The sequence below is a fragment of the Buteo buteo genome, chromosome 3 (assembly GCF_964188355.1).
Source record: "Buteo buteo chromosome 3, bButBut1.hap1.1, whole genome shotgun sequence".
In the NCBI taxonomy this organism is placed as follows: domain Eukaryota; kingdom Metazoa; phylum Chordata; class Aves; order Accipitriformes; family Accipitridae; genus Buteo; species Buteo buteo.
Window position 1 is genome coordinate 52,736,325 of NC_134173.1, and position 25,980 is coordinate 52,762,304.

The window sequence follows — 25,980 nt, forward strand, 5'->3', positions numbered from 1 at the left end:
TCACAAACTGCTTTCCTTGGGCTCTGAACATTGTAAGTACTTTTTATTCTCCCTTTGAATAAGGATGAATCTCTCCCAAATGGATTAACATTACTAGACTTTAATGGGAAGTGTCCTATACGATATTTCTAGTTTATCAGAGGGACACGTTTCCTGACTTTGGAGGCAAATATTGTTCTACCTGCTCAAAAACTGTCTGTGGGGAGGAGGTAGCTATGCCAGACTTGCTCATGTTTTTATGCAGCTGCCTAGACTTAAACACTTCTGTACTTCTTCTTGTTAAAGGCACTTCCAATGAGGTTGCACAGTTCTTGTCAAAAGAAAACCAAGTGATTGTCAGGATGCGAGGTCTACCTTTCAATGTGACAACAGAAGAAGTGCTGGCATTCTTTGGCCAGCACTGCCCTGTAACAGGAGGAAAGGAGGGAGTCCTGTTTGTTACGTACCCTGACAGCAGGCCAACAGGGGATGCCTTTGTGTTGTTTGCTTGTGAGGAATATGCACAAAATGCACTGAAAAAGCATAAGGACTTGCTGGGGAAAAGGTACATTGAACTCTTCAGGAGCACTGCAGCAGAAGTTCAGCAGGTGGGTGTAAACCTTACAAACTGGCTTCTTGTAATCCAAACTCCTACATTGACATACAGTAGTGGAAGCAAATACTGCTTGGCTGTGACTTGAAAGATTCTTTTCTCTAGCTCTTGACTCTTGCTGAAAAGAGTACTGTCTGAATTTCCATGAGACTTTACTCCCTCTAAATGTAGAATCTTATGGTATATATGATTGCAAACATCCATATATACACACCTTGGGGGTTTTGAGTTCCAATAGCCTTGCAAACAGCAGTTATAGTAGAAAGTTTATGTGGGTCTAGTGCTTTACACTACAGGTACTGAATTTGTCTAAGTCCAATAATGGTCTATTCAGGAGGACCGTTAGCAACAGATCTTGATCTAAAAGACTTATCTTTAGTCACTGGCACTGAAAAAGGCAGCCTTTTGATGTACTTGTCTTCAGAGCAATGTACCTGAAGAGTCTTATGAATTGCCTCTAAGGCAGGTCTTAGCCATCTTCTGCCAGCACTGGCTACCTAGCAGAGGGTGGCAGGACTTTGTGAAACTGGGGCTGAAGAGTGTCCTGTCTTGCATTAACATGGCTTGCTGGACCATTAATTGCAGTTATGCTGTCAGGGAAAGGAAGTAGGGCTGAGAGGATTGTTTATGTATGTCTTTAAAGATCTGTAGAGCCCCAGTTGAGGTCACTAACTTCTAAACATGATTCTAAAAGTTCTTGTCTATGATGCAAATTATGGCCAACCAATAGCTGTGTCATTGTAACCAAGCAATGGTGCAGCTCTGTTCCCCCAAAAAGTGCCTTGTTTGAAGGGTGACACTAATGATGAGAAGGCATAGCTGCAACACTCACTCTTGTCACTGTATTTTTCTCAAGTGCTCTCATGATTCTTTCTTTAGCAAAACCTTCTGATAGCTGTTTAAATGTAAGTGAATCTTAATCTTGCTCAGAGAAAGTTAAAGGGTAGTGATTGTATATTCAGTGAACTCTTGACCAGGCAGGGTTTTTACTGTTAAAATTGGTAATAAGAAATCTCAAAAGTGTGACTGTTACAAATACTGTGACTCAGTAACACCACCTATGTTATTTGATGGACTATTGCATCCAAAGTCAGGGCTGTTTGGTAGTGAAATATGCTTCTAGTTCCCAGACTCTCCTGAAGTTTTGCAGAGGAGATATTTTGGATAGAAGTGTCACCATGACTCTATAGATGGTAGAATGCTTTGGGATATTTTCCTAATAAAAATACTGTAGAAATACAGGTGTTGTGTTCCAAGATGTCGTTTGAGGGTTGCATAACAGTTCAAGTAAAACATAATTTTATGTTTTTTCGAGAAAAATGATGCAAATATTTTCTTTAAAACATCTGAATTCTAAGCACTGCCATTGTGGTTTAAGTCCAGAATCTAGCTCACTTGTTTCTTAAAATACTGCCCAGAGTGAAAACAGATGGCATTGGTGTTACATTCAGTTCCTCTGAGTTGAAGAATGAGTAAGGAGGCTTTCTGTAACCTCTCTGTTTTTCTGTTTTGCACAGGTGCTGAACAGGTACTCTTCCACACCTCTCATTCCTCTCCCAACACCTCCTATTCTTCCAGTATTACCTCAACAATTTGTGCCTTCCACCAACGTCAGAGACTGCATACGTTTGCGTGGTCTTCCCTATGCTGCTACTATAGAGGATATCCTGGAGTTCTTGGGGGAGTTTTCTACAGATATTCGGACCCATGGAGTTCATATGGTACTAAATCACCAGGTTGGTAGATGCCATGTTTCTAGCTACTTTGTGCCAGCTGCCTGTATAGGCAAACATAGTTCTTCTGATGATATCAGTAGGGAAGCACCTTTGGCATTGACACTAATGATATTAATTAGCCTTCAGCTTTCCTCTGAAAGCATACTGGCAATAGGTGTGTTGGCTTATTTGAACCTTGCTATGCCAGCTGCTGCATCTGCTGTAGAGTGGTTTCTGTTACTGAGACCCATGTGCCTAAAGCTAAGCCACAGTCTTGGAGGGGTTGGTGTTCCCAGAGCAAGAGCTGTGATCCTGCACTGTAGGAGGCTTGAACTGAGGAGTCCTGCTCAACAGCATGCATAATTCCTCTTGTACCAGGCAAGGAGTATCTTCAAAACAAAAGCATAGGCAATGTTAGCTCTGAAAGGAGTGCTTTGGCCCTGCCTTGCTGAACAATGTGCCTCAGGTATATTTGAGGACAAATGTGACTGCATCCTTTTAGAGACAGGATTTCCTATGGCATAAGTCAGCAGCTGAAGCTTTGGGTTTCCTGAACTGTGTGGATGCTTTCTTTAAACAGTCATAGCTAAGCACCAAGATTAACAGCTCATTGACATGTATAAACAGTGACATCTTTGCCATTGTTTTCTGGAAGCAGTTTCTAACAAAACTTTTTAGACAAAGTATTGTGCATTGTTGTGATCTCCCTTATCTGCACAGTCTTGTGACTTTAGGGGGAGGAGATGATGGCAACTCCTTTAACTCTACAGAGATGCCCTGAGTGATTGCACTGATCACACTTATTATTGTGGTATAAAAATGGTTCTTCTAAAATCGTTTTGGTTGACACTAAGCCTAAGCTAAAACTACAAAATAATACTTTGTCCTGGTGTAGGGCTTCTGTGCTTTGGGGGTGTGGGGAGGGAGGGGGAACTTAGTTATTCCAGTACCTCTCTATCTAAAGAGATTCCTGTGTCTGTGAGGATTTGACCTAGCCAAGGCTGAATAACTGTAATGAATGTGCAGAGCTGGAAGAGGCCAAGAAAGATGCCGATGTTAAAGCACAAGTAATGGTTTGCAGTAGTGTTGGCCCTTGCCAGCAGTAGCAAAAGAACCTGAAGGAAGAAATTGGTGTGCGTATATAGTCCTGAGGGCTGTCTGCTACTCCTGCCCAAAGCTGTAGTATTTATTTTTCCCCCAGATACTGCTTTTGCCTGACTACTAGATTTTTATTTTTCTGCATGCTCCCACCATTCCTGTTTTCAACCCTCTAATCATGAACAACTCTGTCAAGGATGCTGATAAAGTTGTTCTTCCCTCTGAAACTGGAAGAACTGGCCCAGAACTTAAGTTAGAGCTGGCTTAGGTTTCTATCTCTAGTTTTGGCTACTTCAGGTCGTCAGCTGCATGTGGCTGAAATGACTCTTCTAAGTTGCATATCCCACTCATTTACAGATGTATATAAGGATGTCATCTTTTTTTTCCACAAGAGCATACCAAGCCTTAGGCTAGTACCCTTCTAAAACATCCCTGCCCATATTGGCCTTAAAATAAAATTTTAAAACCATTTAACATTTGGCACTTGACTGTATTTATCCTTGAATTTTAAAAATCACAGATAATAAATGTGAATTAGATCTTTCAATTCTGCATTCTTACTAAATTGGTAAGAGCAGGTCTCAAAGCACCTAAGTACTCCTGTATTGTAGTCTCTCACATATGTGTCCTTATTTTTTTTAAACATAGAAGTAACATGGGTCAAGTTATGACGCAGCTTAATTGAAATGGGTAAATACAATCAAGTTAGCACGAGTGGGAACAACTTTGGGGAGGAGAGCTTAAACATGCGGATGGGTGCTTGGGTTGACTAACTGTATTTGACTTTGGAGATGGATGTATTTATGGCTGAAGAGACTGCTTTTGACAGCATAAATTATTGCTATGCTGTTATTTCATGGGAGCTCCAGGAACATTTCTTTTTGTCTGCCTTGTTTGTAGGGACGTCCATCAGGAGATGCTTTTATTCAGATGAAATCTGCAGACCGAGCTTTTCTAGCTGCACAGAAGTGTCATAAGAAGACTATGAAGGACAGATATGTTGAAGTCTTTCAGTGTTCTGCTGAGGAGATGAACTTTGTATTAATGGGGGGCACTTTAAATCGAAATGGCTTGTCCCCACCACCATGTAAGTTACCATGTAAGTTTTGCATGGGTCTTGCCACTATTCTACGCTATGTGCGGGTAGGTGTTGGATCTGCTTTGTTGACTCTGATTCTGGTTCTTGGAAAGAAGTGTCAAATGGGGGTATTAAAATAAGGTCTTTTCATCTTAAATCATCAGCAGCTTGCAATCATTATTTTTCCCTTTGGTTGTGAAATTACTATGACCTAAGAACAACTTAAAAATTACTCTTGCTTTTCCAGTGGCAAACTTCCCCTCTGCAACCTGAAACTTAACTTGGCCAGGATGAGCCATGACTCTGAAAAGCAATTTGTAAGCCCTGCCTAGACCTTAAAGAACTGTTTCCCATATAAACTGATTTGTATTTACATTTTTCATCATGGTACACATGTCAAGTAAAAGCCCTTCCCCTTTCACTTTCAAAACTTAATTTATGAAATAAATGCTCTCCTTTGGGACTCAACCACAAGTGTTCTGCCTATTGAACCACTACTGACTGAACTCTTCCTTTGCTTTTTGCTGTTCATACAGAATTGAGGTTGCCTGTGTGGGAGTAAAATACATGTAGCTTTGGCCTCAGAGAATGGCAGAAACTATTTCATGTGAAATTATGCTCCTCAGAACTACTAGGATGAACGTGGACTTCTAGACAAACGTTTGGGGGAAATGCTTTAAGAGCTTAAGGGCTAACTTACTAAGCATATGTGCCATATAAATCTGAGCCTATGGGAAAAATAATACTTTGCTTCCAAGATCATAAATGGCAAGGTAGTCAAGTAGGAGCTTTCTCTCTGTCTCTCTATGCAAATGTATTTTTGTTGTTGGCTTTAAGAAGTGTCTTCTAAATCCTAGTCAGAGCTGCCAATATGGCAGTAAATTTCTTGGGTGTGGCTCCTTTTGAGTGTGAATAGACCTTCACCTAATCCTTAGGAGATAAGTTTTCTGGGTTTTTTCTTTTTTTTTTTTTCTCCAATGGAAGTATCCTTCTGAGCTGGGATCTGCAATATGTAGTTCTATGTGTGACAGCTGTTCCAGACAGGGGTCGGAAGCTTCTCCTGAGAGCTCCTAGGACAGGTTCTTGGCCAGAGTCCCAAACTTTGGGAAGTCTTAGGTGTTAGTGTTCCCATTTCCAACTATCAATGCCAGTGATGTATTCCTCAGATAAGCCCTTTTGGCTCTGTCACTGCCCCATTCCACAATGCAGTGAGATGCTGACTGTCACTTTAAAGTAAGCCTCTATTTTTGCTATTCAGAATTATCTAAAGCTTTTACATGTTCATTTTTATGGCACTGGGGAGGGGAAGAGGGAAGAAAAGGAAAAGAGTGATAAAGGAAGAGGGTACGCTCTCATGAGTGAGAGTTCATTTAGGACCTCACACCTTCTTGAAACACCACAAAGTCCTGGAGTTTTTTGGTTTTTTGGTTTTTAAACTCAGTTTTAATACTTGAAGCTGCAAAGCCATGACTTCTCTCACTGTGCTGTTGGTTAATTGAAGACAGAGCTGTTTGGAGGATAGGGAGTGTCAGCATGAAAAGGTGTCCTCTGCTGTGGGGAATGTTAGGCAGATCTTTAGCACGGAAGTTTCTTTGTTTCCTTTTTACAGTGGAGAAGTCTCATTCTTGATTGGAGACTTCATTAAAATCTGAGCCTAGACAAGAAAAACTGGCCGCCTCTTCAGAAAGACACCCTATTCCAAGAGTGAGAGGTGGCTTTTTATGTGTTACTGACTTTGCATTTGACTGGGGGGCAGGAGGGTGGGCACAACACTTGTAGTCAAGCTCACATTGGTGGCTCAGATTTATTTTCTGTGATGAGCAAGAGAATGAGAAGCTTGTGAAGGCTCTTACTGCAGAGTTGTTCAGCTAATGAAGACCATATATATGCTGGAATTCAGAAGGTCCTAATCTATTTTCCATTTGTTCCCTTTAGGCCTTTCACCCCCTTCCTACTCCTTTCCGGCTCCTGCTGCGGTTGTGCCAACAGAAGCTGCTCTGTATCAGCCATCCATGCTCCTGAACCCACGAACGCTCCAGCCCTCCACGGCATACTACCCTGCTGGGGCTCAGCTCTTCATGAACTACACAGCGTACTACCCCAGGTAAAGCAGAGGAGAAACGAAGCAGGAACAAAGAAGTCTTTTTGCAGCAAATGCACAAATCTCACAAAAGAACATTGTCTGCTGTGTTAAAGGCTTGTGCTACCAAGAACAGCTTGTTCGGTATCTTGTTCAGGGAAACAATTTCAGGGTATCTAGGGATTTCCCAAGTTTTAGAGTATTTCAGGTAGTGACAATTTTAAAAAAAAACACACAACATAAGTCACACAGTTACAGTGGGATTTTTTTGTTTTGGTTTGTTTTTTTTACCTAACATGCCTCTTAAACTTGTTAGTTTGAATTGTTGTGCCCTCAGTGGGAATTGGTGTGTGCAGTACTCCTTCCCATGTCCCTAAAGAAGCCCTTGGCTTCTCTTTAGAATGGGTGAATTGGGGTCTGCCCTAACAGCTTCTGAAATTCTGGCTCTTTGTTTTTGTAATAAAGTAACTTTTGACCTTTATGGTGAAAACTTGGTTTACTTATTTATTAATAAGTACTGCATTGAAGCATACATGTATTGAATGCATATGTAAAGCATATAGAGACATATATTCTTCCTGACCTCACAAACACCTCTCATGAAGGGCTTTTGCCTCTTCTGGCTATATTAGCTATCTTCTATGGAACAAAAACTCTTGATTCTGTTTGCCCTCTGCAGTCATGAGGCCTTGGAAAGAGCTATGTTCCCTGTAAGCCATAAACCATTCCTCATCTGACAGGAAACCTGCTAAATAACTCAAGTCTTCTAATAGATTCTGACCAGTGCTTTTTATCTCTGGAGAAGGGTCCAAATAGCTACTTGTGAAGTTGTTGAGCAATATGGGCTCTCTAGTACCTGTAAAATAACAAAGGTTTTCTTATTACTTTACACTAAACCAGTATGTCTGTAAGCTGCCTGTTATGTTTTGGGGTTTTTTTATTAAAATGTTTTCTTCACTCAAGTTAATTTCTATAATGCCTTCAATGTCTGTCTTATGGCTATGATAATATGTTACCAAACTCAGCCTCTTTAATGTAAGATCAAGAAAAATAAAATTCCAAACTTGCACTGGCAATATAAAACAAGTTTCTCAATAGTTCTATATGTCATGAGAACACAGTAACAGTAATAGTTTGTAGTGACTTTGACATGTTGTTCTTCTTAAAGTAATAATAGAGTCTGAACTCTCTTAAATGGAGTTTTCTGGTTCTGAAATTTAATTCAAAAAAAATGTTAAGCATGTGCAGCAGGAAAGAATAGGGTATCCTCTGTACTAAGTGGTGCATTTAAATGCATGTACATGGAAAAGCAATACAGGGCTGGTGGCTAATGATCAGACAATGGTTCATAAATCTAACTAGTGAATACTTATGGAAATAAGGAAAGCTCCTTTGACCTGCTGCCAAAAGGTTCTACCACTTGTGTTTTGCAAGGTCAAGTTGCTTTATAACGGCCAATTCCATTCTTTGCACAGTAATCAACCTAGATGGTACGGGGGAGGGAGGCATTGCTTTGGTCTTCAGTATCTCTCAGAAATCCCTGAAACTCTCAGACTTGTCTTAATGCTCTTATAGCTTTAGCAATGAAACCTGATGGTGTAAAGAAATGGATGCCTTCTATGCTATTAAAATAGCTTTAGTGAACTCCTAATGAAAAGGAGGGAGAGCAAGTTATTCGGGATCTGTCAGCCTTTGATATCTCTGTTCAGCTTGTAATTATATCTGGCAACATGTTCTGACAGCAAATCAGTGGTCTTGGTCTCTGCCTAGTCCCAGGCTTTTGAGAAAAAGAATAATAGGATTCATGGGAGTGAGGACTTTCTTTCCTTATCTAATCTTGGATAAATAAGTGTACTAGTTGCTGTATGTATGTATGTTGAAAGTAATGAATAACTGCTAATGTTCTATAGAAACTTCTACTATAGACAAACTTGAAAGTTACTGCTACAGGATAGGTAGTTTTAAAACAAAGTTAAATCTTATTGTATTTATTCAGTTCTAATGCCATTTTGATCACTTTTAAGCAGTGCCTTTAAAACCTCAAAAGTTTCTGTCAAAATCCATAATTGTAGGAACACAGACTTTGTTTTTTCAACAATATTTTGAGTAGTGGAGTGGAAAAAAAGAGCTTCTTACTCAGTGGGTAGTATGCTGGTGGGACTTGTAGCCAAAAAATTGTGGAAGCTGAAAACTGATGTGGGTTCAAACAAACTGGATCAAGTCAAGGGTAGGAAATTCATTGTGAGTTAGTGAATACACAAAAACCACATCTGGCTCAGGAAGTCCTTGAACTCAAAATAACTGGAAGAGTGTTCTTATGTTCTCTCCCCTATGGTAAACTCTTATGCTATTGAACCAAGGTGGGTAGGTGAACTTGTTTGTTCGCATCTTTGAAGTAGTACTTGTCTTGAGAGATACAGGTACTGCTTGTGAGCATGGGTCTTTTCCAGTGTGTTGTAGTTGTATTCAGCTGCATTAACCCAAACTTAGTCACTATTAGACTATCTCCCTGTTGTGTCAGTGTATGTATAGCTCTCTCCATTGGAGTGATTTGAATTAAAAGGTCTTTTTATGTAGTAGTTAAAGGCATGATTCTGACACTTGCTGCAGAAGGAAATAAAGGGTAATTTGTTAGTGTGTTCATCTATCTGCTTCTGCCTCTTCCTGCTATAGATTGGGTATGGGTTTTTTTCATTATGCACTAATCAACTTGTAAAAATATATAAATATATACATATGCCACATACATATAGCATTAATATATACTTATGCATACATACATAAAACATGTGTGTGTAAAAATAACATGATTGAGGTTAGAGAAAAATCTCACTTGTTCTCTGCAATGGATCAGATCCTCCATTATGACCATCATGCAGAACAAGTGAGGCTTTTTTTCTAACCTTGGTCATTACTCAGATCCATATTGAAGCACAATTAAGTTACAACAGGTTTAAACTGGCACAACTAGGGACAACTTGGCTGGATTAGGAGTGATACCATTCAGAGCTGCTCCCAGCAGCTTTATTTGCATATCTGTGTGTCTGGCTAACCAGCATCATTTGACAGAACTGGGTTAGGAAACAACCATATGTGTGTTTAGCCTGGGAGATGTGTCACAGATGGAGAACAGCAGCAGCCAGAAACAAAACCTCTTCATCAACTTAGTTATAGCATCATAGCAACACTCTGGACCACAGCCCTTAAACTGTAGTACTTTTTTTTTTTTTTAATAAGTATGTCAGCTTGGATTGCATGAGATAACATCTGCAGTGAATGGGCTCACTGAGCATAAAAACCTACTGGTGGCTTTTAGTTGCTGTCCAGCAAATGGACTTCACATGTTTACATCAAGTGGCAGAATTTGGGACTCTTCATTACCTATCCTTGCTTATGGCAAGCCAGTCTCCATCATGGATTTGTCAAAATAACCTCAACTCTTTAGTTAATGGCACAAACTTGTCACCAGAATGATTGTTTTGGGGGGAAGACTTAAGAATTCACTTTTCTGATCCTTGGCAAGCTACCTTCACTTAAAACAGCAGGGATGCCTTTAACTACTACTGTATTTCATTAGAGAAGGAGTGTATTAGCAGGGAAGACTAATTGTTGCATGCCTCCAAAGGCTGTCATTATCTTTTCATTTGTAGGTTTTAATTAGTAAGACTGCCATGGTGCCTGAAAAGCAGCAGAATGGTAATGCTTTGATCAATAGGTATCTGAGTATCAGGATAGTAAAATTATTTAAATTAAAAAAAAATAAACAAACAAAAAAAACAACAACACCTTTCTTCAAAGTTGATAAGCCTGTAAAAATGTTGTTGCTGGTAGAAGTGTCCAAGATTTACTCGACTCACCATACAAAATGCCACTGGATGCTGGTGGAGGTTCTACTCACAGATCCCAGTTCCTTTTGTTTGCTTAATAGACTGAATGATTTGATGTTCAGTTAGCAGTTTTTCCTTTTGCTTATTTACAACACAGATCAGTGGTGGGAGAGAAGCACCTCCTGTTGAGCCTGAAGGCATGTGTGTCATCCATGCAGGTGGCTTTTTTAAACATTTGCAGTGATGGCAAGTGATCTCAGCTTATTCAGGGCACAAAGTTATGTTGCTGGATGCTTCTCTTTACTCAGCAGTAGCCCTCTACAGGGATGTGCTGAAAGTCCCAACACTACTCAGGGCAGACCATTGCAGTCTGTAGCAGCAGCAAGTGTTTCTGGGGCTCTGTTCCCATTGCTTGTTATTGTCGTGCTACCATTAACTTGCACAGACGGGAAGCTGATTGCAGTAGGCAGACTGGTTAGATATGTGTTGAGTGGACAGCAGGTTATCTGGTTAAATGTAGGGATGGTGTCTGTACTGAAGGAGCTTTCGGTCTTTCCAGGGGTAGAGTTGGGGTGATCTTGGAATAAGGCTCCTTAGAGCTGAAAACTTTTTTTTTTTATTTAAAAAAAGAAGCCTTCCCTGTTGAGAACACAGTCTGTGATATTTGTATGTGATTAAACAGCAGCCATAGGGATCTAAGTGTTTCTACTAGATTAACAGATGACCTGATGATTTAACACTCATACTTATGTTATTTGTTGAGTTATATGGCCTTTCTTTAAATATGGATACGCATTCCAGTCTTGGAAAGGGAAAATTATTCTGGTTATGTAAATACTTTTGCTAATAGTATGACTTGCTGGTTTCTATGAACAAAGTACCATGTTAAAACTTTCAACTCTGGTAATTATACCACAAAATTTACTAGCTTTGCCACTCTCAAACTTTGTATGAACCACTTCTAAAAAGGCTTTACACTGAAGCTGTGTTTTCTCCTGCTTTTGGGCTGCTTTCCAGCAATGAACATTATAGGCATTATGCTGCAAGCTTGTGTATACCTGCACACTATACCCATGACCTGTGCCGTGTGCCAGCCCAAGGAGCAGTTGAAAATCCCTGTTGGTCTCTGGAAAAAAAATCTGTTCATCAGATGCTGGGGTGATCTGTCAAATTTCCTTGAGGTTTTCTGAAGGCTGCTTGGTGATGTGCACCTTCTGCTTTTTGCTGTTCCTCCTGCTGGCTTCAGTCAGAGGATCCGGCTTTAAGTGCTGCAGAGCTCCTCAGGGTCTGCTGGGTTTCCTAGAGCTAGGTAGAAGCTAAAGTGGGAGGCTAATTTAATCTCAAAACGCTAGTGGATGAGTCCAAGCTGTTCTTCCCACCCCCCCGCCCCCTTCTTTTCTCTCCCATGATTTTCCCTACTAGTGTTCCTCTGAGTAGTATACTGAGGGATATGTAGTAAGACTAACCTGCAATATAGGACTTGTCTTACAGTCCTGAAACTGATAGAAGCTGTCAATCAGTAGCCTGATTAAAGGATATCTTCAGTATCTGTTGCCACAGAGCAGAAAATAGTCAATGCTGAACAAACAAAAAAACTTTTTCAGGTCTACAGAGAGCAAAGTAATAGGGAAAATAGGGATAGAAAATCTGCAGGGAAGGAACTGAAACCTGTAGATGGTGTCTATGCACATATCTGTTACTGCATGCAAAAAGTGCTAGGTATGTCTGTGGTTCTCTTGACTGACCTACAGGATGCTTGGCAGAGATCAGAAAACCTGCTTGGTTATGTATGCTGACTGCTCCCAACTCACACCCACTTTTAATATAAACCACAGCTTCCTTCTGGATATTGGTATCTGTTAAGCAAATGTTTAATGGAAAAAATATTAGGAAATCAAATGGGAGAGATGGCGATCCTCAATGTTTCTACGTAATTATTTTAGTGATGAATGTTTGGGGTCCCTTGAGGTGCATAAATGACGTTTAAATGCCAACATGAACCTTTAGAACATATGAAAACTTGTTCCTGCGTCCAAAACTGATTTCTGAAACTTAATTATGTTTTATTTTGAGAGTCTTTGGAGACTACCACAATCTCAGAAATATCGATTGGAAAAAAAAATCCAATCTGGCTGTTGATTAGATCCAAGAAGAAGGATCAATTCATAAGGAAAAAAAGTTTTGCATTGGGAAACGCTTCATATCGTGTTTGATTTCAAGAACTAGACTGATATAAAAACAGGTAAGGTCTTGCACTGCATCACTGTATAGTGATATGCAACTACTAAGAACAGCTGTAGAAATCCTCTCTGACCTCATGTAAAACATGCCAGTATTTGTTCCTGGGGTATGTTTAACCAGAGAAGATAGGCTGGAACAGCTGTTTGTCTTGTAACCCTCTCTGGACGCTTTTCATTACTAGTGTCCTCTACCTACTGCTTTTCCATCTGGAGACGTGGCCAGTCTAAGTCCATTGCTGCTGTTCTTCCAGGAGGTTATCACCCCTCCGTTTGGGGGAATGCAGAAATGGCTGGGGGCGGTCCATATGTTATCTTGTATCAGAGAATTAGAGCAGGTAGCACCCTTAGCCTAAGCTGTTGCTGGAGCTGTTACCTTTTTCTCCAAGATGGTGTTATGAATTAGCAAGTGCTTGTAGCATCTCAGTGCAAAGCCAGCAGGGTTAGCCTGAATAGCTGGAGTTTTAAACAGAGACGTCTGACTTCTTAAAACAGATAAGGAGCCTGTAGAAGTAATAAAAATAGAGGGGTGCAGGGGGGAAGAGGACTGAAGGGGAAGCACTTTTGCCCCACCCAATGCTGCCCTACTAAAGCTGAGGGAAAGCCCATGGAGGCTCAGCAGCAGGGCCAGGTGGCTGGGATGGGGGAAGGCTGTGCTCTGGGACACACAGGTAAAGCTCTCATGGCCCACCACTGCAAATTCTTGTGGTCCATCTCTCAGCAAGGCAGAGGAACTTCAGTTTAACAGCAATACAAGGGCCCTATCCTTGCTTCAAAAGGAAGGCTAGATTCCCCAAGGCATCTGTCTCGTGTCTGTTTTCTGGTGGTTTCTTGTTTGGTTTGGGGGATTTGGGTTTTTTAACAGTGATGCAAGCTAAGTCTGTCTTGCCTCACTAAATTGGTTTACCTCAGAAAGCTGCATCATGGTCTTGTCTTCTGGGAGTTGGGCTTTTTATCCCCCCTAATAAGAATTAACTCTGCAAAGAGAACTGGAAAAAGGTCTCTTTCCTTGCTCTTCATATGAGTTTTAGAAGTAATGGAGTTGTTTTCATAAGGATTCTAGAAAAATTTAAACTATTCTATAGCTTAAGTTCTCTTACAGTGTTCTGTTTTCTTATCTCAGATGCACAAATTACCCTTCTTGGTAGCTTAAGGTGGCTGGCCAAAAGTATTAATGTTAATGATACTTTCCACAAAGCTATGCAGTTGCAAATAGTCTGCGGGGTGTATCTAGTTCAATGAAACAGAGTAGAATTTCTTTTATTAAATGTTATACATATATATGTGCATCTAGTAGTAGCTGGAAGCTCATGGATTACCTGACATTTTAACAGAAAGAGGATGTTTGCTGTAACTGCCAAATCAAAACAAAACAAGGGTCTGTTAACTAGCTACAGTTTTGTGGCAATTTGAATAAGGCTATGGAAGACCTGACTAAGCATATCAAAGCTTCTAACATCTACAAACTGTGAGTATTTTGGGCGTTAGAGTGTTTTTTTTATTACTCCTGGAAAAATATATTAATTATCATGGCATTAATATTGCTTTAAAGCAAAACAAGGATGTCCCCTTGTGGCATTAACCTTTAACCCGTGGCAGTTGCCATTGACTACAAAAGATGCTGTGTCTAAAAAGTCCATGAAATATAAGTAAATAAAAGCAAATACTGCTTTGCTAGCACTGCTGGCAGGTGTGGAGAGCTCCTTCCTCAGATGTAGTTGGCAGGTAGCTAATAGAGAGCGCTGACCTGCAGCTTGCATCCAAATCATGGATGGGCATATCTGCCATGGATTCATCTCCCTATTCTTTAGCTACATTTAAAACTTTGGGGTTGTAGACAGCATGTGATGGCAATAAGCTCCAAAGCTGATGGCGCACTGAGGGGGAAGAATTATTTTCAGCCTCCTTAATGTCATAAGGTGAGCCCTGGTTCTTGTGTTTGAGAAGTTGAGTAGGAAATAGGTATATTGACTGTGGTAGTATTTTGTCAGAGATTAGTAAGATTATTAATATTATGGAAAAGGCATGCAGGGAACTATTAGTGGGAAGTGTTGTATTGTGATAAATTTGTATGGAGATGCTACACTACAGCATAAAATCTTACCTTCCCGTAGCTGTTTTCCTGACAATAGGCTCAAAATGGATATAAATGATTGCAAGTGTCATCTTTGGCATTTGACCATCTCTGCTATCTAGTGGAGCCACCAGTGAACAATTATTCACAAAGGTACACAGGAACACAATATTGTGGGGATAAACAAGCATTATAAGCTGTTCCTGTGGGAAAAACAGCTCTCCTTCTAGACATGGAGAGCTGTTCACTGTAGAAGTAGTAGTGTTAGGCCTCAGTCAATTGCATTTGTTTAGTGAAACCCCTTGAAGACTTCTGGCTGAAGGGAAACCATAAACATCTGTATGTTGTGTCCAGGAATGACTTGTCTGCTGGATTTGCTTGTTGCCTGCTGTGACTGAGCTATCACCTTCCATACTGTGCAGTATGAAGATGGCCCAGGGCTTTGCAAGTAGTGGGAACTGGGGAAGGGCAAGACTGAAAACAGTGGTAAGAACACATGCTTGGAGGCAAATGCACCTACTGGACTTAAAAGTGCAGAGGAACTTAAGAAGATAAGCTTTAATTTAGAGAGATTGAATACAGGCTAACACTGTAGGACTTGTGGGGAGGGAAGACTCCACAAGGCGTCTTGGGACAGTAGCCTTTGGGCTAAACTTAATCTTCTTGAATATCATTTTAGCTAAAGATTTAAACATAGATGTAAGCAAGCAAAAGAAAGACTGATAGTCCCCAGCAGAATCTTTCCCATGGTAATTTTATAGCCATGACTTTGGGGAACAGGAGTGGAGGTGGTCTGGGAACTACCTTTTTAGTGTGATTTGAGGAGGCTGTCCTAGGTCTAAGGAATAGCACGAAATGGTAGGTGCTTGAAGCCATGCTCAGGAGATAAAGCAAAACTATGAAGGTGGCTTTGAGCAAGAAGTATGGGCTTTGGGGAGGGGCGGGGGGGACAGTATTTGCTTTTTTTAACTTTCATCTTAAAATTGTATAGTAAGTAGGAGAAGCCAGTGGTATCCCTCAGTGTTAGGACAACTTCAGGGGTAAATGGCCTATGTGGATCCACCTAGTAACAAACTTGTTAACTTTTCCTTTAGAGCCTTTGAGAGTATGTGTGGCTCTGGCTGTACAGGAGGTGTGTTTGTCTCTGATCTCCAGGGACGCTCTCTTAAGACCAGTCATGATTGCTAGAGTCTGGAGACAGTAGTCTTCAAGATACTGTGTGCACCCGTCTGTTGGGCTGTTAGGAGAAGCTGATCTACCCTGATGTAGTTTCTGTTGTTGAATTGCTCTTGATGCCATGGTGATGGGAGCATTACAAGTGTCTAGTTATGTGGCCTGAACTGTTATCTGCCCAGGGCTTTAAGAAAGGTTAAGGTCGTATAGCCAGCTCTTGGCTCTCTTCTGCACTAGTTTGGCTTCTGATTGCTTCCATCTTAACTTGTGTTTGTAGTATGCAGCAGAGGATGGACTTGTACACACAAATGATCCGGCCAGGACAGTGTCCAAAGAATGGATTTGCATTTAAAGGCCCCAGCAGTTAGACTTCCTTAGAGAAGGTAAGGATAATGAACCCCAGGAGATGGGTTTGGGGGTATCATAGTGTTTGCTTCAGATAACCACCACACTCAACATGATTTTTCATTTGCTGCCCTGGGAACATGGCTACTCTTTGCTATGTCCAGAATGTCAGACTGCGATATGTAAGACCTCGGCTACTAAAGATATCATTTAAAGGATTTTGACTACTCCAGTCTTGTTATGGGCTGCTACTTTGCCTACTTCCCAGGGCTCCAAATGTGTGCTACTTCAAGCTTTAATATCAGTACTGAGAGCCTCCAGAAAGCTCCCCAGTCAGTTTTCTCTGAGGAGCAAAGTGCAGAGATTGTGTTATTCTCCTAGCAATGCACTAGGATATAGTGTTGGTTAGGCAGAATGAGCTACTTTCTTAGATAACTACGGAATCTGATTTCTAAACCTAGTGCTGATGTAAAATCGCAGCAACGAAGTAGACTGTGTTTGTATAACTGGCTGCTACTCTCTTGCTTTTGTAAGCTTTCTGATCAGGCCACTTCAGCCTTTCAATCTTGGTTTACTTGATTTCCTAAATAGGAACAGTCAAAGGGTAAAGTCACCCAGAAAGCATTTGTGCAGAAAAATGCAAGTTGAACTGAAAAGCAGTGTATTGATGGCTGCACAATGTGTTTTATCATGTGCAGTAGTCTTAGAGGAAGATACAGAAATATATTTATGAAAAATGCTTCTGTAATCTCTAGTCTTTTAAAAACACCTAGTGAAAGAAAGATAAGATTTCTTTTATGCCCTTTTCTTTCCTCTTTTTCATTCTTCCTATTCTCTGACACAAAGGCAACTTAGCCCAGGGTGTAATCTACTTCTGGGCAAAATCTTCACCTGCAGCATCACCTTGCTGTGATCTGCTCTAAGAGTCCTGCAAAGTGAAGTACAGCATGTGTAAAAACAAAAGTGACCATCTCAGCTAGCTGGTTAACGAGCCAACTTTTGGCTGGGCTGATAAAGCTAAACTCCATCCCTATAACTAACAGTCTGAGGCCCTAGTTAGGTGCTTAGTAGCAATCTGGCTTAAACTGTGCTACATCACTTCCCATCCACCTGTAGTTGCTTGTTGATGGTGAGCATTGCCATGCAGTGACCTAGGTTGGGAAAGCTGATCCAACTGGCAGAACCCATGGGCCTTGTCCTTCAGTCTGTTTTCATGCAATCCAGTTTACAGCTTAGCTGTGCGAGTACCTGTGTCAGCTCAGAGATGGGAAGGTAGAAGTGAGCAAAGTGGGCACTGACAGATAGTAATGGCATTGCCATGTTGGAGTTGATTGTAAAACTTCACCTTGAATGCTAAAAGGTCATGTAATATTGAATAAATTCTGGCATACTCTTAGTGAAACACTGTTTTCGCTAACAGAAAATGTCATTGAAATCCTGTGTGTGCAAGGTGAAAACTAAAGCTTTCGATCCTTCAATAAAGATTTGAGATTTTGGAAATTAAGAGATTAAGATTTGCTTTTATCATGGTGTTCAGTGACCTGCACAATTCTTTCATGCAGATTCCTCTACCCTTTCTGATGTTTTGAACAAACACAGCAAGCCTACATGGAGATTTTGATTATGTTCCCAGTTTTACCACTGCTCAAGCCAATTGTGCTCAAGAAAAATCATCAGAACTCTGGAAATCAGCAGATGGACCTCTAAGTGTTTTAAAGTTAAAGCACAATTTTCAGACACGCGCACACAGACCACTAAGTCCTTCACTGAGAGCCCAGGTGCTGAAATCACGCAAGTCCTTGAGGGTTGTTTCTTGATAAAGAAAGTATTAAGCTGCTCTTAACACAAAATAGTTTAGCCTGAACCTACAAAGTCTGATCTACTGCATTCTTTGAAATAGCAAAAAAGTCTTTTTTACCTAATTTTGCACACAGTTTAAAGTTGTTCTTTTTTTAAAAAAAAAAAATATTTTAAGACTTCTGATTGTGCATTTGACATTTTTATAAAAAAACTTGTTTTCTTGTTTTGTACATATTTGTCTAATCTGTGCAAAAGAAGCCTCTGTAAACTGTATACAGGCATGTTTTACACAGTGCAGAAATAATTAGGAATGTGAAATGGATTATCTGAGGAAAAAGTGCTGTAACTTTGTAAAAATATAAGTGTGGGATATTAAATGCTTTGTCTCTGATTCTTGTCTTATATGTTCTTTATGTGTACTCAGGTATTTAAATTTTAAATGGTTTAGAGAAGTAGGCATTTTCAAACTTTGATCACATTGTTTAGTCAGAAAATGAGAACTGCAGTTAACTTCTCTCCTGTGATATTGTTTTTATTTTTCCACTTCCTGCTCTACCCCCCATGCTTCATGTTTAACAATCTCATATTTAAGAGAAGGAATTGTGATCAGTTGTAAGACCCAGCACCTTGTCTGCTTTAAGGAAGGGTCAAGCAGGGACAGTAGTTTGAATTTGGTCTCTGAACTAGAGTGAGTATACTTTGACTGTAAACCAGCACAACAACTGTCACTCATAGCAAAGCGTGACATCAGGTGATGTACCTGCTCTTAATCAAATAACTGATGTCTTTTAGCAGTCTATGCTCTCCCTGCCTGCCTTGGGACCGGACTTCTGTTAGTGGTTAGGGCACAGCATCTTTCCATGGCGATTATATTCGTTATTTGCCCTGAACAAAGGGAGGTGGGGGAAAAACCCTGAAATAAAGAGATTTGTGAGGCTGACAGTTGCAGATGGGATGGGTTCTCTGGCATGTTCAAAATAAACATTACAAAACTGAGGATTGCAAGCTGATCTGTTCCTAAAATTGGCCACAAGCAACTCTTCTCTGCTGCAAGTTAGAAACTATCTTCTAAGTGAAAAAGTTGCTGCCAAACAAGATAAGGTATTTGGCAAACAGACCCGTCTCATGATTTAAAAACACACAAATCCACAAAAATGTGTTTGGTTATACTTCTGGAGGTTGACATGGGAAAGGATTTATCTTATGAACTCCTCCTTGCTGGTCTAGCTTCTGGAAAGCACAGCTGGGCTGCTACCATCCCAAAGCCCAGAGGCAGGCACTCGGAGCTGTGTATGTGCTTTAGTGCAAGACTCTAAAACACGTCAATGGTCCAGGGTAGAGACCCTGGGAGCTGGGACCTGCCTCTGCTGGAGAGGCTGAGCTCAGTATCAGGTTCTGCTTTGTTTGTTCTCCCAGATGTATCTTTTATGCCAAAGGGCTGCACCTTTGCGCTCCATCATTTGTGTATTCTCTTAAGAAGAAAACAGGCTTTTGCAACATTGCAGCCTGAGAAGGGCCTCGGTCCACCTTGTAACCAACGATTGCATGAGGGAAATGTCACCTCTGTGGTTGTTAGACTTGGGGGGGCTGTGGGGGGACTGCACAGGCAATGTCTAGTTTGGGTCCCCAGCAGCTTTGGAGCCTGTTTTGCTTTCTGTTCTTCGCTGCCTTTTCACCAAACTCAGCAGAAAGAATAGCAAAATGTTAGGACATAACTCATGCTGTGGTTCCTGGGAGGCCCTTGGGAAACCTCAACAGTTAAGACAGAGTTCCTGCAAAGCACTCTGACTATGGGGTGCTTATGTTCCCCCTAGAACAGTATTTAGTTACTATGACACCAAATCCACAACAGTGCCTTAGTATCTCTGAAAGTAAGTACAAGGGAAGGGGAAAAAAAAGGGGGGGGGGGGGGGAGTAGAAAAACTGTTCCAGACAAGGCAAGTGATAATGGAAAGGAGGCTAATTAATTCCCCCCACCCCTTTCATTTTTTTCCCTTTTTTCTTTGCTCTTCTCTTTCCTGTGTGCCATCCTACTGCAATTACTACGGCCATAGTAATCTAGATTTCTATTTTCTTCTGGCAAACTTCACACTGTTACAGGCTGAAGTATTTGACAGGGTATTCTTTTAAATCACTGTTCTGTAAACATGAGTATATTGAACAGGATTAATTGATGCAAAATATTTTTAAATAGTATTTCCAACTTTTCCTTCTGAGAAGATGGTTGGGTCTTTAATTTTGGAGCACGATTATAAATTAATAGTTATGCAGGTAGAAAATTAGCCTATATAAGCCACTTGGGGTGTGATGGTAGAATAGAGTCTTTGCATATTAACTGCACAGGAATATCCCAACTGAGCAAATAGAGATAGGGAATGAGTGGATGGGAAGCAGTAGGGCAGAAAAGGTTTGGAAAAATAAACCACAAACTGAATGCAACGATAATTAAATGCTTTTGAAAAGCAAAGGCAAACATCATGTTGGGTTGCACAAATGGGCCTTTTGTTTGGGACGTCCTTGAAGTTTTCTGAGTCTTCTATACAGTGCTGGTAAAACTTTAGCAAAAAGTTACAGCCAACAATTGGCACAAAAATTGCAGAAAGATGTGGACCAACTGCAGAGTGAACAGAAGGGGCCTGCTGAAGGCATTGGGATTGCTTAGTTTGGTGAAAAGGGGGCTGAGGAGAGGTATGAGAACAGTATATTGAAAAATATGGCTATGAAGAGAGAATGAGTAAATTCTTCCCATTGTGGATGGGACCAGGAGAGAGGGATGGAGTTACAGGCAGGGATTAAGGGGGGCATTGGAACAACTTTCTCATACCAGCGTAGTTAAGTACTCATCTGGACTGCCTGGGGAGGCTGCTGAGTCTCCACCCTGCTAATCTTTTGGGACTGGTTGGCCAAGCACCCATCAGAGATGGCACTGGTATAGCTGATCCCACTGCCGGGTGTAGATGTGGACAAGATGTCCTCTTCAGGTCCCCGCCAGCCTTGTTTTCTACAATGACACCGCTTTCTTCTTAGGACCCTGGCCTCAGATTTTATGAAGTTAGATCATACATATTAGGAAGTGCATCCGAGTTGAGTTTTGGGTTACTTTTCGCAATTTTTCTTTTGTGTTTGGGATTCTTTGGGTTCTATTTATTAAGTTCAGAACTGAATCCTTTATATTCTTTTTCAGTAAGTCTGTTTTAATTGATTACAACATTAAATTTCATTTAACCTGAAGCTGAGTAGTGTACCATTCCTCCATTATAATGGTTTTATGTTCTAGAAATCAAACTAGAAATGAAGTGATTCCTACAAAAGGGGAAAATGTGTATATTCAGTTTCTTCTTGCAAGATTAATTGGGAAATCTCACAGCTTTGATATCTCTGAATATCTCAGTTAGGCAGGTTCTCAGCTGGGGGCAATTTTATTTATTTAAGCAGGAAAGCCTGAGACTCCATCAGTAAAGATGAAAGTCCAGTTGTACAATGTAACTTTCTCTAAGGCTAAGATTATTGATTGAACTGGAGATGTGAATCTACCACTTATGTATTCAGATCTGTAAATAATATGTAATATGAAGGCAATAACTGGAATTAATCTGAAAAAAAAATTGTAAAAATATACATTATACAATCATAAAGACTATATTTATTGTGGAGGAAATTCACCTTCTGAACTACAGTCTTAGTAAAACCAGGTTTTAAATCTAATGGCTTTATATGTTTTAAAAAAAATCTAATCTGTGGAAGCATATTATACCTCCCACTAGCCTGGATAACCTAAGGAATGACAACCCTGATGGTAAAAGTGTGCCCAGTATTCAGGCTGCTACAAGTTCCTCCTGTTTCTTTTTTTTTTTAACTGAGTCTCAGCAGCATGTTGTCTTGTATTTTAAAACTCCCAAATTAAAAATCTAAAACTGACTATTTATATACTTTATGTAGTTTTTGTAAGACCTTAATGTTAAAGATTTTTTTAAATAAGCCTTTGTCTAACACTTAGGTTCCTTCTGTGGTCAGTATGCCAGCCTGCATGGCATGAGGTTACACAGTTTAACTAGGAACACTGCAATCTTTTTAAATGGTTTTAAACCAAGAAAAAATAATAAGAATTCTATCACAATTTGTTTACTATGAAAATAATGCCCCACATTTAGGGTAGGATTTTTTTAAGCCTAAAGGAGTTCCTAAAAATTCCCCCCTTAAATTTTTATTTTTCTATTTGCACTTTTGCAAGATGAGGGATAATCTCACTATAACAGCTTGCAATGGCAAAAGCTGTAAGTGGCTGTTGGGAAAGGCTGGTTTCCACACTCCCCATGGGCAGCTATAGAGAGCTCGGTGCTCTTTTATTTTTGCCAGGTCTGAAATTTCTCATCCCAAATTTCCTACCATGCATCCTGAGCCATGAAAACCAAATAATTTTTAAACTGTCTAATACTTTAAATCTTTAATTATATTTTAGTCTGTGGGTTTTTGTTTTCTTTTCCAAGATTGCAAGCTGAAAATAAATATACATTGATTAAAGTAACTTGCAAAGGAGTACCCCAAGTCTGTGAACACAAAGTAGTTTTAACCCGTAATTAGTAACTTGCCAACCAAAGCTGTGTATGTTCTGGTGTCTGAACTGCAGCAGTGCCATTCTCTAAGGAGACATCATTCGTCAGGGTGCTTTTATCACCGCTGACAGGCTTGAACACTAGGACTGCTGTACTTCGGGATCTTACAAGTGCTGAGATCCTAAAAGCAATGCTGCCAGAAAGCAGCACATTGCAATGAAAAATGCGATCAATGCCTGCGCTGCCTTTTTTTTTTTTTTTTTTTCCCCAATAGTTTAACACTTTCAGCAAGGGACCTTGTTAAAATGCAGAGCTGGTGGAAACTGGCCACAAGAATGAGAAGAGGGGGAAGACCCTAACACCCGCCCTGTAACGAAGCGCTCCAGGGTGGGTTGAGCGTGAGGATGCCCCTTCCCACTCTGCAACCCACTTCCCTGAGTAAGGACTTTCTGCCTGTTTTGCATGCTCCCACCTATCTCTATCCACCCTGCTCTTTCTCCGAGGTGACCTCCTTGGCCCCTCTGGAGCTGGGGAGGGAGTAGAGCCAGGCTGTGCCCCTCAGGGGGGGAGAAGGGCTGGCAGAGGGGCAGTGCTGGAGGGGAGGGAAGGGGGCAAAAGGCACGGTGTGGAGACCCAAAGTGCCGGGCATCCCACGCGAGTGCTGCGGGTGGCACAGGGCAGGCACAGCCTGCTCCCCAGCATCCCCCGTCCCTCTCTGGTCCCGTGCCTCAGGGAAGGAGCCCGCGTGTTTGCCGGCCTTGCCGCCACCTCAAAGCAACCGGTTATTTCAGTGTGTGCTCAGACATCACGTTCGGCTCGTGGATCCACACGGACCTCTTTTTTGTTGTTGTTTAATCATTAATCACTTGAATGGAGAAGTAAACAGCCGCTCTGATCTGCATCCTCGCCCGCGCAGGGAGCCAAGCGTTCCTTTTACACACCGCGGGTCAAAGATGGGCTACTTGGCAAACAAGCCTGGGCAGTCAGAGCGAGCGTAAGCGAGATGAGCTTGCTTTCGTCTACCTTTGCCACCTCTGCCCTGCGTGGTTTGAGAAGCCGATGGAAGGTCATGCTGTGCTAAATTGGAAACAAAGAAAAAAACCTTGTTTTCATGGTGTAAATGGAGCGTGGTGATAAAAAATATTCTCCTGTGGCTCTTGCATGGTCCGTGGCTGTTACTTGGCTGAGTACCTGCATCTTCCCAGGGGATGTGTAATCCTGGTCTGCTGTGGGAGCTCCTGTGACGAGACACTTCAGTAATGGAGTCAGAGCAAACCCTGCTGAAAGGACACACGGCCAAAGCACTGGCTACAAAACTGAGCTGGAAAACAGCTGAAAAAGCACCATGGCCACGCTTAGAAAAGTTATTAAATACCAACCCCACTGCTTCATTTACTGCTGTGACAAATATGGCTGCATGCATCAGCCTAGCTGGGCTTGAAGGAGAGGACCAACCGAGTGGCCATAAGTGAGCAAGGAGCCCACATGAACCCCAGTAAACCATACCCTGACTGTCTCTGCCTATGAGATGTCTGAAACACAGAAATATCATACCCAAAGAAGGGCCCGGAGACCCAAACTTTGGGTTTTTTTCCAACCTTATCACTCCAGTTAATGAAAGATATCACCTCTGCCTACAAGGTATGCCCCCATTTGCATCCTGGGGCCCTGATTTCATAGTATGAGAGCAACCCCATCCAAAAATCCCTTCCTCCTCCCCGGCCGTGCTTGCACCCAGGTCTGTGCCACCGCACACCACGTTGGGTCCTGGGCACAGCTCTGAGGGCCCAAGGGCATTCTTGGGCATAGAGAAGGAACAGAGACCTTTAACCATTGTAATAGTTCCCTATCACTGATCACGGTTTGGTGCTGGATCAACAGCGGTGGCCACGCAGCCAAGGGAAGCCCCACTGCAGAGCCAGGAACAAGCAGGGAGTGGAAGTAGCACCACCATCACCACTGCACTGTCATTAGAGCATCACAGGGTCCCAGGCAACAAAACAGCCTGAAAAGACCCAGGGAACATTTAGGGAAGGCCAGCTGGAGGCACGGCACTCCGCTCTCACCCTGATGATAGCACGAGCACATCGAATTGCCCCACACTTGAGGCTTCCCATGATGGGCAAAGCTTATCCCACCCGGTCTCTTTGCCCCACAGAAGAGAAACCAAATGCAGGAGTGGTTTGGACCACAAAGGCTACGAGCCTTGTCTACCCCAGCAATTGTCAACTAATCTCGTACTGATTTTTGAGCCTGACTGGTGATAAAAGAGTGGTCCCGGGCTCACCACACTCATGGAGCCTGGGGTGGGAGTGCAGAAGCCCTGCTGTGAATTACTGCTGGAGTTTGGGGAGGGGGTTTGGGCAGGGGCTGAGGCTGTGCCAGCCCTGCTGCGGCCGGATCCCCGAGGAGGAGGGAGGGGAGTCCTCTCTCACACACAGCTGCAGTCACATTTAGCAGCAAGAGCCCTCCGTGACAGCACAGGAATGAAATAAGAACACACAGAAATGAGCACAGAGAAAATTAAAGATGGCCTAGATTAATCAGCAAGGCTGGTTTGCTTTTTTAGAGAGCTGTTACACGTTGGTGCCTGTAGAGAGAATCCATCACTGTATAATGAAGCATCAGCAGCAAAAATGGGATTTTGTGCGTGCTTGCTCTGTGATCTCTAATGTCAAACCCCAATGTCCTGTGTGCATCCATGCAGGTGGGCAGTTGCATGGGCTGCTGTGATCCAGGGGCTGCTGTGCTTCAGTCCTGGCACAGCAGCGCTGTCTGCGTGTCCCTCTGCCTGCTCCTCTGGTTGCCAGCAACCAGGGGAAGCTCCCCTGGCCCTGCTTTGCTTCCAGTCTCAGCCCCTACATCAAAGCTAGGGTGAAGTTATAGAGGAAGGTGCCGGCCCTGCGAACACCCCAGCCGCCAGCTGAGCCAGCTTTCGGCAGGCAGGGGCTGGCACGTGCACGCCGCCTGAAATGGCACAGCAGTGCTTCGCCTGCATTTCTTAGGAGACTGGTGTGTAACTTGGGGTGCAAGATACATGCCAAATGAAGAACAAAGCAGCCCATTTATTAAAAAGTTTCAGCCCGTGCAAATCTGCCTGCAGGGTGGAGAGGGAAAGGGTGTTGCATGGAATAAATGCCTCTTAAAAGTGATCGTACGTAAGCACAAAGTTATGGAGTGACAACATTTCTAGAGCATCCTGCTGCTTGGGAGCCATTCCTGGTTAAAAGACCCTTGTCACTGCTCTAGTTCAGATAGTAGATGAGCTATTTTTACTAACCAGCATCTCAGATGGAAAATACGGTCACAACCAGATGGAAAGAGCTAGTAAGATAGAGCTGATAGATGGGCTTTAACACTTGAAATCTTTTTCAGGCAGCAACAGCAAAAATAGTATGCTGGAATCAC

The 25,980-nt window shown here is 41.9% G+C and overlaps 1 protein-coding gene across 4 annotated transcripts in view; it reads left to right on the plus strand.

Moving 5' to 3' along the window:
- Positions 1-18,226, plus strand: part of ESRP1 (epithelial splicing regulatory protein 1) — a 33,646-nt gene extending 15,420 nt beyond the window's left edge. Inside the window, exons 10-15 of one of the 4 annotated variants that reach the window (XM_075023617.1) lie at positions 286-587; positions 2,110-2,328; positions 4,306-4,492; positions 6,419-6,587; positions 16,152-16,257; positions 17,782-18,221. In XM_075023617.1, the coding sequence (XP_074879718.1) occupies positions 286-587; positions 2,110-2,328; positions 4,306-4,492; positions 6,419-6,587; positions 16,152-16,242 (968 nt within the window). In that variant the 3' untranslated portion in view covers positions 16,243-16,257; positions 17,782-18,221. Of the gene's footprint in view, positions 1-285; positions 588-2,109; positions 2,329-4,305; positions 4,505-6,418; positions 6,588-16,151; positions 16,258-17,781 lie in introns of all 4 variants that reach the window. The other 3 variants (XM_075023616.1, XM_075023619.1, XM_075023618.1) reach the window with 3 other exon arrangements.
- The last annotated feature ends 7,754 nt before the right edge of the window (positions 18,227-25,980 follow it).